This window comes from Dama dama, chromosome 8, assembly GCF_033118175.1.
Source record: "Dama dama isolate Ldn47 chromosome 8, ASM3311817v1, whole genome shotgun sequence".
Lineage (NCBI taxonomy): Eukaryota > Metazoa > Chordata > Mammalia > Artiodactyla > Cervidae > Dama > Dama dama.
The window spans coordinates 17578046-17595644 of record NC_083688.1 but is presented as its reverse complement, the minus strand read 5'-3'; the positions used below and the strand labels follow the sequence as shown (position 1 = coordinate 17595644).

Genomic DNA, 17599 nt, shown 5'->3' with positions numbered 1-17599 from the left:
AATGGCAATCCACTCCAGTATTCTTGCCTGGGGAATCTCATGGACAGAGGAGCCTGGAAGGCTACAGTTTATGGGGTCGCAAAGAGTTGGACATGACTTAGCAACTGAACAATAAATACTGCCTCTAACCTGAAACCCACCACAGGAAACCAGTGACTTATGCATGTAAGCTATAACATATTGGCAATATAGCTTCCTTCCAACCACTTTATAAGATGTTGAAAAATATGTTTTACATAAAGGATACACTAAATTCAATTATGTAACTTTAAATCTTCAGATTTAAAATCAGTGGGTTGATTTATGGAACAAATTTTAAAAATCAAGTTTTACAGTTTTTAGCATATTTCAAGGTTTTCAGATAATGCAAATTTTATTGTGCATTAAAAAGAAAAAGGTCCTTAAAACAGACCAAAAACAACCTACCACAGACCATATGAAAAAATTTCCTTTCTCCACTGCCTCACTTTATGACCTTGAGCAAGGCATTTTGTCTGGCTCAGTCTCCTCAGCTGTAAAATGAGGGTATAAATAGCTATCAACCTCACTGGGATGTTTTCTAGAAACAATGAAATAATTTTTAATCAAGTGCTTTAAGTTCTTCTCTGAAAGATTTTACACTAGTGCAATAACTCATTATTAAAAATTTTAACACCGGGATGCTTTAACAAATGCTTTATTAGCATCAGCTTTTAAATCATGGCTCTGCTAAACATGAAACATTTTTCTGGAATCTTGGCTAAAAAATATACCTTAGTTAGATAATGGATGCTAAAATATGTCTTTTAATGTGGCTTTACAATCTGATACACAACTTTAGAATTCAGTAGTCAGGAGGTCTCTTGATGCCCCTATCTATGCTGGCTTTCCAATAGTTGGGCAAAAGTAGGATTACCTTTTCTAAAAAGACAGGAATTGCATCTACTACCACAGCCGATGATCGAGGAAGTGCTTCCATCATGTACGTTAAGGCTCGACAGGCATGGTTCATCTAGAAAAGAAGCCATGTTCACTCAATAAAAACCAAAAATATAAGTTTGGAGTGATTCTTTTAAAACATAGCACATACTTACAATATCAAAATTATGCTCCATCTGCAGCAATGTTATCTGTTTAAAAGATTTAACAAAGTATTAGAAGCTATATTCTTAAAAGTCCTAGAAGTATTTCTTCTATTTCAACTGAAATAGAACAGTATGACTCACAAACTTTACCATAAAAAAATCACCTCAAGTTAAAACCTAGCAAGCATATGTAGGAAATGCTTATGCTTGGGATGGCGTGACTCGCACACTAAAGCACTGACATGGGATAATCATCACCTTGTGATTCGGGTCAAAAAGAATTCACACTGCTTACAACCAACCCTCCAGGTACCACTATTTACCATTTCAGAAGCCCATGAAAACATCACTGAGGACTTCTCTGTCAGCAAGTACTTCATACACAAATAAATGGACCAGAAGCCCACAGACTTTGTTAAATTAACAACTATCAGTACAGATTCAATATCATAGCTTAAACTCTTATAAATCAGCTTCTCTAAAAGTTGAACTAAGCACCACTTAATTCAGCTGTAAAATACACAGCAGTATAGAATGTGAACACAATATTGATCACATGAAAAACAAATCAGGTACAGATTAAAACTCAATATAATTATTTCACAAACACATGAATTAGTCCAAACATCTGATGTGATTTTAGTTTTTCTTGTGGAAAAGACCTTAAGCAGTTTTCAACTGTGTTTTTTAAGAGGGCAAGCAAAACTACTAGATACACACTCCATCTTCTTTAAGCAGTAAAAGCTACCAAAGAAACTTCTTACTTGGGGAAGCAATCATTGCAGTTCAATGGAAAAGTTTAAATGTGTCAAATTTAAGCTGTAAAGTACCAATTAAATATATGATTATAATAACAGCCACCAGATATTCTAACATAATATTCATTTAATGTGAATTCTTCTCAGCTCTCAATTATGCTGGGTAATTATATCTATATACCAGAGGTCTTGATAACTATTTCTATTAAATATACCACATAAACACACACACACACACACACAGAGCATGCACTCTGTCTCAAATCACCTATAAATCAGTCACAAAACACACCTACTCTAAATGGAAAGGAATTGTTATGTTAACAGATAAAACAATAAGTTATCCAATTCTTTAAGGGGGAATGACCTTGGAAGACCACATTTTAGAACTGCTGGAAATAAGATTCTTCACCAAAAACGACTGTTTATGGTCATACAAGTGTATGGTGATTGATGGATATATATTTGTAATATTCAACTGTTATGAAAGACAAATCTGGACAACTCACTACCAATAGCATGAGCTGACTAGCGCAGGTCCACCAACTACTCAAATCTAATCAATAACCAGCAAATTAAGAAAACTAGATTGCGTTAATGTTTCAGCCCAGATTTAACAGTTTCTTTATTTAACTAAAAGCTGCAGTTTAAAAGAGACAGTATTGCTACATGGTAACCTAGTTCTTTATTACTGTTTACTCTTAAATGAACAAAAACAAACAAGGAAGTTTAATTCAGGTCATAAAAGACAGCTATTGAAGAAATCAATAACTTGAGTATGCATATAAACATAGGCAAATGTCAGAGTACAAAGGATAATATCACTTTCATGAAATGTTAAAAAATATTAATATGCAAGCCTGTGGGATGGCACTGGTAGGCTTAAGAGCCAGCTTGTTAGCAGGAAGTCTGCACGGGAAGAGAGACTGCTCTATCCTTCACTACTTTCTGCTAGAGTAGAGCCAGCCAACAAGTGAGAACAAGCAGAATGAAGACTGTATCATCCTGTACTTGACTGGTCTCTACTCAGCTCTCTCCATAATTTGATAGTGTGATCAAATGAGACAATCTGATACTCCAATCCTGGTTCCATTTTTGTCAACTTTACTAGATGTGCAAACAAAAACTTAAATGATATTTATTTTAACTTGCAAGGTAATATATCTATGAATATATTCATGTCTATGTTAATCTTGTCATTATTTTATTCAGACTTAATTTTAATCTTAAATTATAACCAATTTCTTTAAACTTGCATTGTGAAAATTACCAAGTCACTACTTAAAAGACTTACCATGCTGAAGGGCATACACACTTACTAATGGCAATTTCTCTTTCTGTTTTTACATTAAAAAGCTTAAGGGATTAAGATGTTAATAAATTCTAAACATCAAACATAACTATTGAAAATCATTAAGAGACGTTTTAAAATTCGTTTTTCTATTGCTGAGTACGGTTGTTTTGTTTCTCCTTTCTGTTTAACATAACCCCCTTTTTAAGCTGGAGGATCCATTTGGTCTTCTGGCTGGACTGCATGAACATGCACATAACTATCAAACAGGAAGTATTGACTGCCTACAAAGACAACCCACAAGTGAGCTGTTAACACTGTCCCATGAATCACCAGTTTAAAAGAAAAAAAAGCATGTGAGTTTTGGCATAGTAAGTCAAGTTACCACCTAAAGGGGATAACCACTTAAAACTGAAAACTGCATGGGTCATTTAAGTATCAAAGATAAGTTAACTATTCATCAAGAGATGGTTTAGAAATTTTAGTCATTCATCATTAAGTCATGCACAATCTCTACAGGCCTGAAATACAAGGATATCACACTCAACTATCTCTTAGTTCTATTATATTCTAAAGTTCCTAATTACAATGATCATGCTTTTAGTAAAAATAAGAGCAGCATTTAGGGCATGAGTGGGATAAAATGAGGGGAAAATTCTCTTACCAAAGCTGGAACCACACTCTTGACAGGAAACCCTCCCAACGTCTCCTCATTCCCCATGACCAGTAATTGACACATCTCAATAACGGCCTGGAGCTGCTGGCTTTCGTCGCTTGCTTGTAGTCCTTGCAGAAGCTGCTGGGCCTTAGAACCTGCACACAGAAATAAAATCAATACTTTTAAACCTTTAAGAAAATTATTACTAGGTGTTTAGTGTGACTTTACACAGTCAGCTGGCTACTTTTCTTCTTTGGAACCCAATTAAAGAGGGATTTTACTCGGCCTTAAAGCAATGTCACAGTTATTTATATTCTCCTCTTTTACTTTTTATTTTTTTAAATGAGAGGTGTTGACTGGTTTTAACAGATGCAACGAAAAGTAATGTCCACAAGACTAACATGGACTCATCAGCATGTGTGTGCTTAGCTGCTCAGTTGTGTCCAACTTTTTGCAACCCCATGAACTGCAGCCTGCCAGGTCCTTCTCTCCATGGGGATTCTCCAGGTAAGAATCCTGGAGTGGGTTGCCATGCCCTCCTCCAGGGAATCTTTCCAACCCAGGGATCGAACCCAGGTCTCCCACATTGCAGGCAGATTCTTCATCAACTGAGCCACCAGGGAAGCCCAAGAATACTAGAGTGAGATAGCCTATCCCTTCTCCAGGGGAATCTTTCTAACCCAGGAATTGAACCGGGGTCTCTTGTATTACAGGCAGATTCTTTATCAGATGAGCTACCTGCTTTTAAAAATATGTATTATCTAGTGAGCAAAAAGTCTTCTGTCATAATAAAAACCTGGTAAACAATGATGCCCAGGCATCAAAGGAAATGTTATATACCTCTAAACACCTCCATCAGAATAAAAGGAATCCAAGTAACAGTGAAAGCATGGAAATAAAGACAAACAGAACAGTAATGCATCTAACAAAAGGGAATGCCAAGAATGATTTTCCAAAACATCAAAAGATGGGCCTTTTCACCTCCTCTCACTTCATGTGCATATGCTATCACAGTGCGTTAGAGAACTTCTACTTTTAAGGTTTAATTCCATCCTCAAAACATTTGAAAAATGCTAAGACTCAACTACCACAATAAATAAGTTATCAATAAACTAAAAAATAAAGTCTACAAATCTGTTTCAAATTTTCCTGGACACCCTCCTTCTTGGAGCCACTATTAACTCCACTGAAACTTACAAATGTAAACCTGATGTTATTCAACCCCTTTCGTTCTCAAGACCTTTTCCAATTGTTCCTTGTGTATTGGATTTTTTTACTTACCACTGAAATGAAAAAATCCACTTATGACTGAAATGCTTAGAAATGATACATGTTTGGAAACTGTCAATGAATGTAGAGTTCACATGAACAGCAATTTTTTTTTCCCCCCAATTAAACACGAACAATCTTCTTGGAGGGCAAACATCTTTCAAAGGGATGCACAATAATCCTCACAAAGTCTGTTTTCTCTATTATTTAACTGCAGAATATCATTAACTCCTTTCATCATAATTAAGAGTCCACCCAGAAATATACTATGAGAAATTCAAGTTCAAAGGGACAGCATCTTTAAAATTTTTCAAACTAAATAATATCAGTTCCACTTAGGGCAGGCTTATCACTTTTGTGTTGAAATAATGTGAGAGAAAAAAAAAAAAAATGAAGGGAAAATAACTATGAAAACAAAAGAATCCTTAGCTGCTTCTGGATTTGTTTTTAAAGAATGAAATCATTCAAAGTATACCCTAAAAACCACAACCAAAAATAGGAAAAATCAACACAAGCAATGGTATGTCTTATAAACATTGAGGTTGGCAATTCTAAGCATATGGATCATTTCAGCATGATCAAAGTAATCATTAAAAAAAAAAAAACTGTCATAATGCCACTGGTCTTTTGGGATGGTCGTAAAAAGACCTTATCCCAACCTGAAAGTGACAACAAAAAGTCAACGCCATTATTTTCCTTTGCTATATGAAGAGAAATAACCTCAAACAGATCAGTGAATTTTGGTTCTAAGCATTATTTTATACAAAATTATTAAGAATCCCTCCCCAGTCCCAAAAGCACTCTTGTGTATGTGGTTTATATCTATTGCTATTTATAAAATGTGTCAGGAACTAAAAGAGAAAAAATTTTAAATACTCGATTAATTCATTACATATTAATATAAACAATTTTTTTGTGGAAAAGACTATTTTTTGAAAACAATAAAAATGCAGTGTTAAGTATATAATATAAATGCACTATTTTGTTCTTGTTGCAAATCATTTAAATATCAAGCTTAATAAAAGAGCTGTACAGTCACTTTCACTTCCACTCTCAACCTATGATACAAGGTTATCTGAGATGAAGTGTAAGAAAAAAAAAAAGGACCCTACTTCATCACAAAGATTATTTAAAAGACATGTACCTACTTGACATTGCAGAATAACATGACTGCCAGTCGTTTGGTGTCACTACCTTGATTCTTATTAAGGTACCAGCAGTTTTACACCCACCACAGCTTTTATACTTTTAGTTCAAACAAGAGAAAAGGAAAAACCTTACTAATTACCATCAGCCTTGACCTTATGAATTCAACGTAAGGATCTCAGGCATGACCGAGGAACTCATAAACCACACTTTGAAAACCACTATCAAAGATTATGGGTCAGAAGGCAAACATTTCTTACAAAGAGCCAAGATAGTAAATGTTTTGGGCTTTATAAGCCACAGGGTTGCTGTTGCCACTACTCGACCCTGGCATTGTGGCATGAAAGCAGACACAGGCGATAAGCCAAGCATGGCTGTGTTCCAACCAAATTTTATTTATATACACTGAAATTTGAATTTCATTTAATTTTCATGTAACAAAATATTACTTCTTTAAAACTTTTTCAGCCATCTAGAAATCATTTTTAGTTCATAGGGTATATCAAAACAAGCAGGAGGCTGATGTGGCCCATGGGCAGGAGTTTACCAACTGCTGATACTGAGGAAAAGAGAAGTCCTAGTATTTCAGGGAGTCACAGGAGGCTGGTGTGTTCAAGTGTGAATTGGCCCCACTGGACATCTGCTAAGTTCTGAGGCCGTGAAGAGGACCATGGATCAAGTCAGAGGTTCTGCTAAGACAATGCAAACTCATGCAGTCTCAGGGTACTCAGAGGACAAAGTCCCCACAGAGGGAGGAGGCCTGACTCAACCACACACAGCCAGTGTCCCCTATCCTCAAGACATCTGCAACATTTTCAAACTGCATAATGAATATAAAGTCTAAGGGGATGGAGATCTGCAAGGTTCTCAACAGCAAAAACCCTGGGAGAGAGAATTTCCTGGAGGTTCAGTGGATAAGACTCTGAGCTTTCAATGCCGAGGGTGTGGGTTCAATCCCTAGTTGGGAAACTAAGATCCCACAAGGTGCGTGGTATGGAAAAATTCAAAAAAGAAATTAGGAAAACAAAAAATCCCCACTCCCCCCCCGGCCCAAAACCCCTGGGAGGCTCACAACAAACAGGGATAAGCCAGAGGTGAAATGAGCCATATATGAAACAAGCTATAGCCCTGACTGGAGCAAAGTGATCAGCTTCTGACCGTGTTTAACACTGAAGAAGAGGAAACACTAATAGAAAACACCACTTGGGGTCTCTTCAGTTCACATAATCAATTACCAGATGTATAAAGAGGCTGAGGAGTATGTGATTAACAATCAAAAGGGGGGAAAAGACATTAGAAGCAGGCTAACACCACTAGAAACTATAAGCTAGGTATTCTGTAACTATGATTGTGTTAGACACTCAGTCATGTCCGACCCTTTGCAACCCCAGGCTCCTCTGTCCATAGAATTCTAGAGGCAAGAATATTGGAGTGGGTTGTCATTCCCTTCTCCAGGGGATCTTCCCAACCCAGGGATCAAACCTGGGTCTCCCGCATTGCAGGCAGATTCTTTACTGTCTGAGCCACCAGGAAAGGCTCCATAACTATAATTAATAAATTGCAAATGTAAGTAATAGAGGAAATGATAGTCAAAGAGCCCGGGATCAACATGTACGCACTGCTATATTTAAAATGGATAACCAAAAAAGTCCTACTATACATATACAGCGCAGGGAACTCTTCTTAATGTCATGTGGCAGCCTGGACAGGAGGAGATGAGTTTAGGAGAGGATGGATATATGTATATATATATATGAATGGTTGAGTTGCTTTGGTGTTCACCTGAAACTATCACAACATAGTTAATTGGCTATACTCCAATACAAAATAAATAAAACAAATTGCAAGTATAAGCAAAGATGGACAAAATGGGTAAGAATGTAATGAATTTCAAAGAGAACTGGAATCTATATTTAAAAATCAAATAACTGCCTAGAACTGGAAAACACACCTGAAATCTAAAATTCATTGATGAATTTAACCAAAAATGGAAGAAGAAAGCAGGAAAAAGAGTTATAGTTAATTTGAAATGTGGTCAATAGAAAGTTTTCAAACTAGGCATAAGAAAAAAAAAAAAAATTCTGGGAAAAACAAAAACAGAGCTAGAGAGACCCAGTATATGAAGTGCAAAGTCTGAACATGTACAATCCTGATACTCCCAGAGAAAATGAAGGAGAACACTTGAATAGATAATGAGATAAGAGGAAAAATATATGAAGAGATAATGGGCAACAATTTTCCAAAACTGATGAAAGGTTATCAACTCACAGATTCAAAGGTTCAGTGAAACTCAAGCAAATTGAAAATGAAAGAAAGTGTCACATGGGCCTAATATAGTTAAAAATTTTAAAAATTAATACAAAGTAAATCTTAAAAGAAGCCAGGGGAGAAAAGAATTGCCTTGAAAAGGTTATAGTAAGATTTTTAAACAGAAACTATGGAAACCAGAAACGACATTACAAAGGGCTAACATGAGATTTTTACACCTGGGAAAATGATCTTTTGAAAATTAAGGCAAAACAAGGATTTCTCAAACAAAAGCAGAAGCAGATAGAAATCACTGCTAGCATTTATACCTAAGAAAAGTTCTTTAGGCCGAAGGGAAACAGTCCAGATAGGAGAAAGGAACTGCAGGAAAGAAGTAAGAGTACTGGAAATGGTACATATATGTGGGCAAAAATAAAAGAAGATGGATGTTTTAAAACAAAAACTGCCCCACTGTCTTTCTAACACATGTATAAGCAAAACAAAACAACAACATAAAGGATGGCAAGAGAAAAGGTTAAACTGCTGCTTACACTGTTTGGGATATGACAACATTATTACTATAAAAGCAGGCGATGTATAATAGCCCAAGGATATGCATTATAATCTCCAAAAGAGGCTAATTTATTTACATCTGCCAAAATGTTGTGTGCATTTATACCCTTTATACCACAATCCCCTTTATAGAAATCTAGCCTAAAGATAACAGGAAAAAATAGGAAAGCTGTATTTCACTGCAACACAAACAAGACTGGAAGTCACCCAAATGTGCAAGACGGGACTGGCTAAGAAACTGTACATCCACACACTGCAGCATTATGACAGCTTCACAAAAGGCATGGGGGACCCTCCCCTCCCTCTCTCCCCACCCCCTTCTCTCAGTGCATGACGAGGACAGCATCTATGAAGAGTGAACACCACGATTTACTGTTAAGAGGAAGGCAAAGCAAAGTTTACTACTCTTATCTAAGAAAGGCAGTGTGTATGAAGTAGACAATATGGATTTGTTTTTGTTTTCTTAAGTAAATAGCAAAAGGACAGGCCATAAAATTACAAAGGTTATTTGTGTGGGAGGAGGAAACAGGCTAAAGGGATAGTAAAAGATGTTAAGACATTTAAAAATTTATAGATCTGACTTCAGGAACTGTATAAATAATATGAATTATAAAAGTCAGATAACATTTTAAAGTCAATACCTAAAAATTATAAGCAAAATAAAGCAAAGGAGGCAAACCAACCTGGCAGCATGAAAAAAATTATTTCAAATGACTAAAATACAAAAAGCTGACCATAAAGTAAGATACAGCCCAAGAACTAAAAAAGAACTATTGCAAAACTGAAACTTTTTCAATATGACTAGTTTTGGTGCAAAGCTGAATTTTGTACTGTAGGATAAAGTAAATAAATAAATGAAAGTGACACTCGCTCAGCCGTGTCCAATTCTCTGTCACCCCAGGGACTGTAGCCTGCTGGGCTCCTCTGTCCATGAAATTCTCCAGGCAAGAGTACTGGAGTGGGTAGCCATTCCCTTCTCCAGGGACCAAAGGCGGGTCTCCAACATGGCAGGCACATTGTTTACCATCTGAGCCACCAGGGAAGCCCTAATAAATAAATAACTATTCCTGGGAACTGAAACTTTTGGTATGAAATACCAGATAAATAAAACCCCTGAAGATCTGAATTTGAATTGGCATTATCAGTATGAATTCATTGTTTTTATCTTAAAAGACTAAGTATAATCATTTCCTAGGTTTGTCCATTAAACAAGTCTAATAACAATGATCAATCCAGTAGCAAATACACCTAGAGCCGAGACTGTGGGATCTAAATACCATTTCCTATAAAGGAAACCAGGGCTCTCTGAGGCAATGCCTGATTTCAAGCATTCAGTTCATGGTTGGAGTTGTTGAGCTTAACTCACCAGAAAGCAAAGGGGGCTTCAAAAACTACTGAGATCACACCAAAAAGATCAAAGAGTGGAAAATTTAATCATCAATGAAAATCAGTGAAATGTCTAAAACACATTTCAACCTGCTTGACAATGATACTTAATAACAACAGCACTCTGAATGGAAAACTGGTAAATAAAGGGTAGGAGATATTTTTCCTATGCCAACTATTCTCCTGGGTAACCAAACAGAAGGGAGAGATATTTTTTCTATGGGCTTCCCAGGTGGCTCTGATAGTAAAGAATCTGCCCACAATGTGGGAGACCTGGGTTCGATCCCTGAGTCAGGAAGATCCCCTGGAAAAGGAAATGGCTACCTACTCCAGCAGCCTTGCCTGGAGAAGTCCTTGGACAGAGGAGACTGACGGGCTACAGTCCACGGGGCTGCAAAGAGTAGGGACATGACTCAGTATATATTTCAACAAAATTACTCGTTTTACTCCTAATAAATGGAGACTGATCACTAGATATGAAATACTTTAATTTGTAATCCCTGTTATCTAGGAACCGAGTTTTGATGGCTTAGGAGGTGATATGACTCTGTATGCTTCCTAAATATGAGAAAACACTGTATCACTTTGGCAGCGTCTTTCCCCATCAGAGGAGGAAAATAAAGAATCAAACTTGAACCTGAAAAAGTCTCTAGACCCAACTACCAGTTTACAAGAAATCTACTTTATTTATTCATTTACTTTTGCTTTTCCATTTGAGACAATGGAAATCTGACTGACTGGCATCTATTAAGAAGGAATTATTGGTTTCTTTCTCAGATATAACAATAGTAATCTGGATGTATGTGCCTATGTGTATGTGTCTTTTAAGGGGCATTATCTTGAGCTACATGATGAAATGTTTATAGAAAAAAATTATAGAATATCTAGGATTCATTTCAAATTAATGCAAGAGGAGAGATGCTGGTGAGTGTTAAAGACAGATTGGCCACGAAGTAGGCACTGCTGAAGCTGAGTCATGGGCATGGGTGTGTGTAACCATTTTCTACTCTGATTCTAGTGTATAGTTTACATTAATTCCACGTGCAATAGTCAAGCCTTAATATGGAGTTCTGATGTTTAACGATAATATGCCTAGGTAGCTCTGCAACAATTTTTCTCTCCAGGAAAAAAAAAAATTCCCCCCAAAATAAATGAAAGGCAAGATAAATGAAATCAAATTTCTCTTAAAACACACACACACACAAATGTACTTATGGCAAAGTATAGATCTTAATATAACCACAACACTGTCTAAAAATGTTAATGTCCTTACTTTTATAGTTAGAAATTCATATATATCCAGGTAGAAAAGTTAAAAATAAAAATAGTCTTGGGAATAGGGAGAACAATTAAGGGTAAAAATGAAACAATGGTTGTGTGGACTGATAACTGTTGATGGGCTTATGGAAGTTATTATACTACTAATACTTTCAACTTTCATGTGTTTGCTCTTTTTCATAATAAAGATAAATCCTGATTATCCTCAGGATAAACCCCACATTTGCTGTGGCCTGCAAAGGTCCAACATGACCTGCCAAGTACCTATACCTCTCAGATTTCACCTTCTACCACTTTCCTTTCACCTTCCTATGCCCCTCCCTCAGTCTAACGAGCAGGCCAGACTTATTTCCACCTCTGGCTGTGCACTTCCTCCTTCCTTCAGATCCTCTGCAGAGCTGGTTTTCTCCCTTTGTTTTATTCTACACAAAATCTCCACACCTCAGAGAAGGTTTCTCTAACCAGCCTATCACAACACCAGCAATCTCCTTCTATTCTCTGCTTTGTTTTCCTTCACTGTAATGACACTACCTGAAATTTTACTATGTAATGATTGTCTTGCTTACTGCGAGGGTCACATTCTAACAGGGAAGTTTCCATGTGGGAAACAACTCTGCTTATCATCCTATTCATGACTCAGAACAATCCCAGTGCCTAATAAATGACACCGAATAAAAAAAATCAATATTCCAGGGTCCTTAAGAACTCTGCAGGAGAGTGTTATTTGAGGGATGAGTAACAGGGCAGCAAAAGAAAATAAAAACAAAAATACCAATTGCTTCTTAAAATCCTCAAGTATTTGGTTAGTCAAAAAGTTCAAGTTTTTCCATAAGGTCAAGTTAAGATGCAAGTACATTAGAAATCTAGCCTTCTATTCATATTAAGAGCCAATGAGATATGCAACAATCAACAAAGATTTATAGTATACACTGCGTGTGTGTATACTTAGTCGCTAAGCTGTGTCTGATTCTTTGCCACCCCATGGACTACAGGCCGCCAGGCTCCTCAGTCCATGAGGATTCTCCAGGCAAGAATACTGGAGTGGGTTGCCATGCCCTCCTTCAGGGGATCTGCCCAGCCCAGGGATCGAACCCAGGTCTCTTGCATTGCAAGCGGATTTCTTTACTGTCTGAGCCACCAGGAAAGCTCACTACAGTCACTATCTTGTAGTAACCAACAGAAAATAATCTGAACATAAATGTGTATATGTATAACTGAATCACCTTGCTATGCACCGGAAACATAAGTCAACTATGCTTCAGTAACATATATACATAATGAAAAAAAGACTCAAGCACACATACACAAGCACATACACACACACACTGCATTTTTTTTAAAAAAAAGAATATTTGATTGAAAATTGTATGAATATGTATTTTTAAGTTCAGTGCTAATAAGCTTCGGTACACTTTAGAAGTTTTGAAATTAAGACTGAAGTCTACAAATAGCCTACTGACTCTATGGAAACATTATAGATAAGTAAAAAAGAATGTATGTTTGTATGCAAAAAAGAATGTTATGTATAACTGAGTCAATTTGCTGTACATCAGAAATTAATACAATACTATAAATCAATTATACTTCAATTTTAAAAAATGCTTAAATGTAAATTTTTTACTGCTTAAGGAAGCTAAAGGTAGTATTCTATACCAAACGGAATTTAATGGAATTTGTAATTATGCAAAATCATACTCTTAGTTACAAACTTAAAGAGTCACTCTTATGTCTACCATATATGGTAAGATTTCTGGGTTACATTAATTTGATAAAAGAGTCTAGTTATTGGTAATTCTGTGAGAAATCTTTCCATTTGGGCTCATTGTATAATCAACTGCCTATTGGGTTAAAATTTATTATACCATAAAAAACTCAAGACATGAATCTATGCAAATCATGCAATCAGATGTTATAATAACCAAAGTAATCACCTGAGAGTCTTTAATCCTCTACAGCTCAAAAAAAGGTTTTGCTGTTAACTCTGGATGGTTTTCCAGTGGCTCCAATTTAGTAATCAAACATAAAATGATAGAAGAAAATCTTGAAGAGTTGCTATTATTTAAGGTAAGAATATGCACAAGCTCTATTTTTAAAAATAGGTTAAAGTTCATGAAAAGTTCCTATGTGAAAACTCTCCTACATGAATAGATAAACAGTTTAAGAACAGCACTCAACTAATAAGAGTTTTGAGGAGAGGACAAATTTAAAAGTATTCACTTACTAGCTCCGCTTCCAATTGTCCTATGGAAAAGCTGTGACATCCGAGGACCAAGAGGACCAAACAGGTGAGGGGGAAGACCCCTGGCCTCTAACAGAGCTAAGGAAAAAAGCAGAGCAGGAGGAACAGTTGAGTTGTTAATACAGCTCACCTCATCTAGAAGCTTCCAACAACTGATTCATCACATAATTGATTTAAACAATTCTACTTTCAATTTTAAACTTTAAGAGAAGCTGCATGATATATTATCATATGTGAAACAGATCGCCAGTCCAGGTTTGATGCATGAGACAGGGTGCTCAGGGCTGGTGCACTGGGATGAGGGATGGGATGGGGAGGGAGGTGGGAGCAGGGGTCAGGACAGGGAACACATGTACACCCATGGCTGATTCATGTCAATGTATGCCAAAAACCACTACAATATTGCAAAGTAATTAGCCTCCAATTAAAATAAAAATAATATTAAAAAAAAAAGAGAGAAGCTACATGCAACTTTTCAAAACCACACTTGTATATACTAATGCAATTACTGTAAGTTACAACACCCATATGTGTCAACTCCAGGGCATCTTAAAGTTTTATGGATATATTAAACATTAGTGCCAACAGGGACCATGTAAATAGTCCAAGAAAAACCTAAAGTAAACATTTATTTTGAAGAAGTTATATGTTAAGCACATTTGCTCTGTTTTTACTCTATTATTTCCTAATCAGATATGATCATAAGATTCTCTAAAAACATAGGAAAAATCATTTTTATCAGTCCCCAAAAGTGAGAAAAACTGTTCATGAGAGTTTCAGTCAAAAAGACAATCTGAAACTCATTCATTAATGTTTCTTGTAAGTCTCACATTGGGGACTGACTGGATAAATAACTGAAGACAATAAAAATACATACCCATGCACTTGTAAACAACGTATACATAATATGAAGCTGCTTTTAAAAAAGCACTTACAACATTATAATGCCTAGAATTTATGCATACACTCTACATTCATTTTGAAACAGCTGATCAAGAATACAAAAGAATACAGCAAAAAAGCATCCTACCAGATGCACTATTAGGTACCAGAGAACAATATATGAAGTGACCCCTCTTCAGTATCATCCTTAACGGATTACTAGCTGCATATGTAACCATAATAAAAAAAAAATTAACAATAAAAAATACACTACAGAAGATTTTATCTATTTAAATAGTAAAGATGAAGAAACAAATGGGTCATCTTCCAATTCCAAATCATCTAATCAGTAAATCAAGAGCTTTTTTTGGAGATATGGGTGGGCACTGCTAGATTATAGTTATATGAGCTTATTCAAATTTCAATAAAGAACACAGTGACAGGCAGCCCATGACTGTGGTTTCGTATAAGCTTGATAACGGTCTTTACCTTGTAACCGTCCCATCTCGGAGTCATCAGATTCGCTCTCCCCAGAGGTGGTCATGCCCACAGCCCCTGCAACAGAACTAGAGGCTTTGGGGGGGGGCGGGGAAGTGGCAGAGGCGGTGTGGAGAAGGTGAGGGTTAGGAGAATATTTAAAACTCATTATGTCTGGTTTATCTTTAAAAAGAAAAAGCAAAGATTCACAGATAATAATACATTAAAGGCAAACATTCTTTTAGACTTTATTATGTAGCTTTTATGGAAAAAAGATGGCTCGATGACAACAGAAACAAACCTAAGATACAAGCCTTGCATTTCACTCACATATGATTTTCACAGTTTCCTCCTGTCTTTGAAAGTGAAGTCGCTCAGTCATGTCCAACTCTTTGTGACCCCATGAACTACAGCCTACCAGGCTTCTTCGTCCATTGGATTTTCCAGGGAAGAATACTGGAGTGGGTTGCTATTTCCTTCTCCAGATCTTCCCAACCCAGGGATTGAACCCGGGTCTCCTGCATTGTAGGCAGACGCTTTACCATCTGAGACACCAACCTCTCTTTGAAACTGCTCAATTCAGTCTTACTCTGAACTCCTCTATGAAAAGTCCATAAACATAACACTGCTAAAGCCACTGTGATATTTAATAAACAGGCAAGTAATCACAAACGTAACATAGGGAGAATGCTCCACAGGGATGTGTGCCTTCTTCAGCCTGCTCTGTCTAGTCTAGTCTAGCCTGGACTAGAGCCTTGATACAATCATTTGCCATGTTTTCTTCCATTTCAAGAGTATGCAAAGATTATGCTCTCTTATTTTCAGGACAAAACACTGAAGATACACATTAACAGAAGACCACAAAACATTTAAATTTAAGTACAAAAGAGAAAGCAACTAATATGTCAAAACAAAGACAAGAAGAGTCACATTCAGAAGAATTCTACTACACAAAATGCTAACCTGATCAATACTTCAGTCTAAGTAAACAGTGGTTGCTTCTATTACGAATCTGACCAAGAGATAAAAATATATTCCTGTAAAACTAGCAGCTTAACTGCCCCTTCCTCTCAGTGTCTGTTGAGTCCCAAAGCATTTTTTGTACAAACAATTCATCTATGTAGAATGACCACATCATCCATAATACTTTACTATGTCCATGTGACAGATTAATGACAGAACACAAGCCAAGACAAATACTTTTGTCATTATTAAAAGAGGCACATGGATCACCTGTGTGAATGTAACAGATTTTTCTGAAGAGATGCTAATATACCAGCCACCAACTCCATGTTTTCATAACACTTTTTTTCACTCCTCATTTAAGTATCCTATCATTTCACTAAAGTATGGTTTGGAACAGGAGTCAGCACGTTGTGGTCCACAGGCCAAATCCAGTCTAGCACATCACTATGTAAATAAAATCTTGTTAAAATCTACCCAAACTCATTCATTTACCTATTAACTATGGCTATTTTTGTGCTACAACCACAGAGTGGTTCCAACAGAGCTTATTTAAAGCTTAAAACATCAATTATCTGGCCCTTTACAGAAAATGCTGACAAACCCCTGGTTCAGAGTTACAGGCTAAGAAGAAATGGTTATATTAAAGAGTATCAGAATTTAGTAAACTTCATACTTGTTGAAAACAAGAAACAAAACAAAAGGAAATAACCATGACTACTTTGTAATGCTGCTTAAAGGTACTAATTAAATGCTAACTCCATGGAGAATGTGTCCATATGTTTCCTCTCAACCAAACAAAGAGGTATTACAAGCGCTGTCATGTACAAGAGGAAACCTAGGCTTTGTGTGTACTTGCTCAAGATCAGACAACTAACAACGGATATGAGATCTGAACCCAGGAAGTATGACTTTACAAGCTGTACTCTTATTAAATATACACTGTCAGAACCTTCAATGTATTCTTCAGTACTAATTTTTAATTTATGTACACTGGCTCTTTCACATTATACAGAAACCATGTTAACCAATTCTGCTATTGGGTCCCAATTATTACTAAACTTAGCAAAGTGGCTCTTAAACTTGCCTTGAAACTCTTACAAACTGTGGAAATCAAATACAAACTTGTGACAAACAAAATTGCTCTTATGTATTCTCCTCCCCTCAAAAACTCTGGAACCACATTTTTTAAGAAACAAACGGAAAGGTTCACTTAAGGTAATGCTAGAGGGTTTTATAAGAGGGTCTACTGGTTTTACTTTAAACCATTCTACAGGTTTAAGGTTTATCTTTAAGTTACTTCTTAAGAGTATTCTAAGAATTTACATAATGAAAAATAAATACCTCAAACTGCCCTGCTACAAAGAC

The 17599-nt window shown here is 36.3% G+C and overlaps 1 protein-coding gene across 16 annotated transcripts in view; it reads right to left on the bottom strand.

Annotated features, from left to right (window-relative positions):
* The window catches only part of TRIP12 (thyroid hormone receptor interactor 12), a 144642-nt gene that overhangs the window by 46456 nt on the left and 80587 nt on the right, over positions 1-17599 (bottom strand). For all 16 annotated transcript variants that reach the window (XM_061148575.1, XM_061148572.1, XM_061148577.1 and 13 more), the window contains 5 exons: positions 15281-15364; positions 13892-13987; positions 3778-3926; positions 1074-1109; positions 896-991 (listed from right to left, as the gene is read on the bottom strand). In XM_061148575.1, the coding sequence (XP_061004558.1) occupies positions 896-991; positions 1074-1109; positions 3778-3926; positions 13892-13987; positions 15281-15364 (461 nt within the window). The remainder of the gene's footprint in view (positions 1-895; positions 992-1073; positions 1110-3777; positions 3927-13891; positions 13988-15280; positions 15365-17599) is intronic.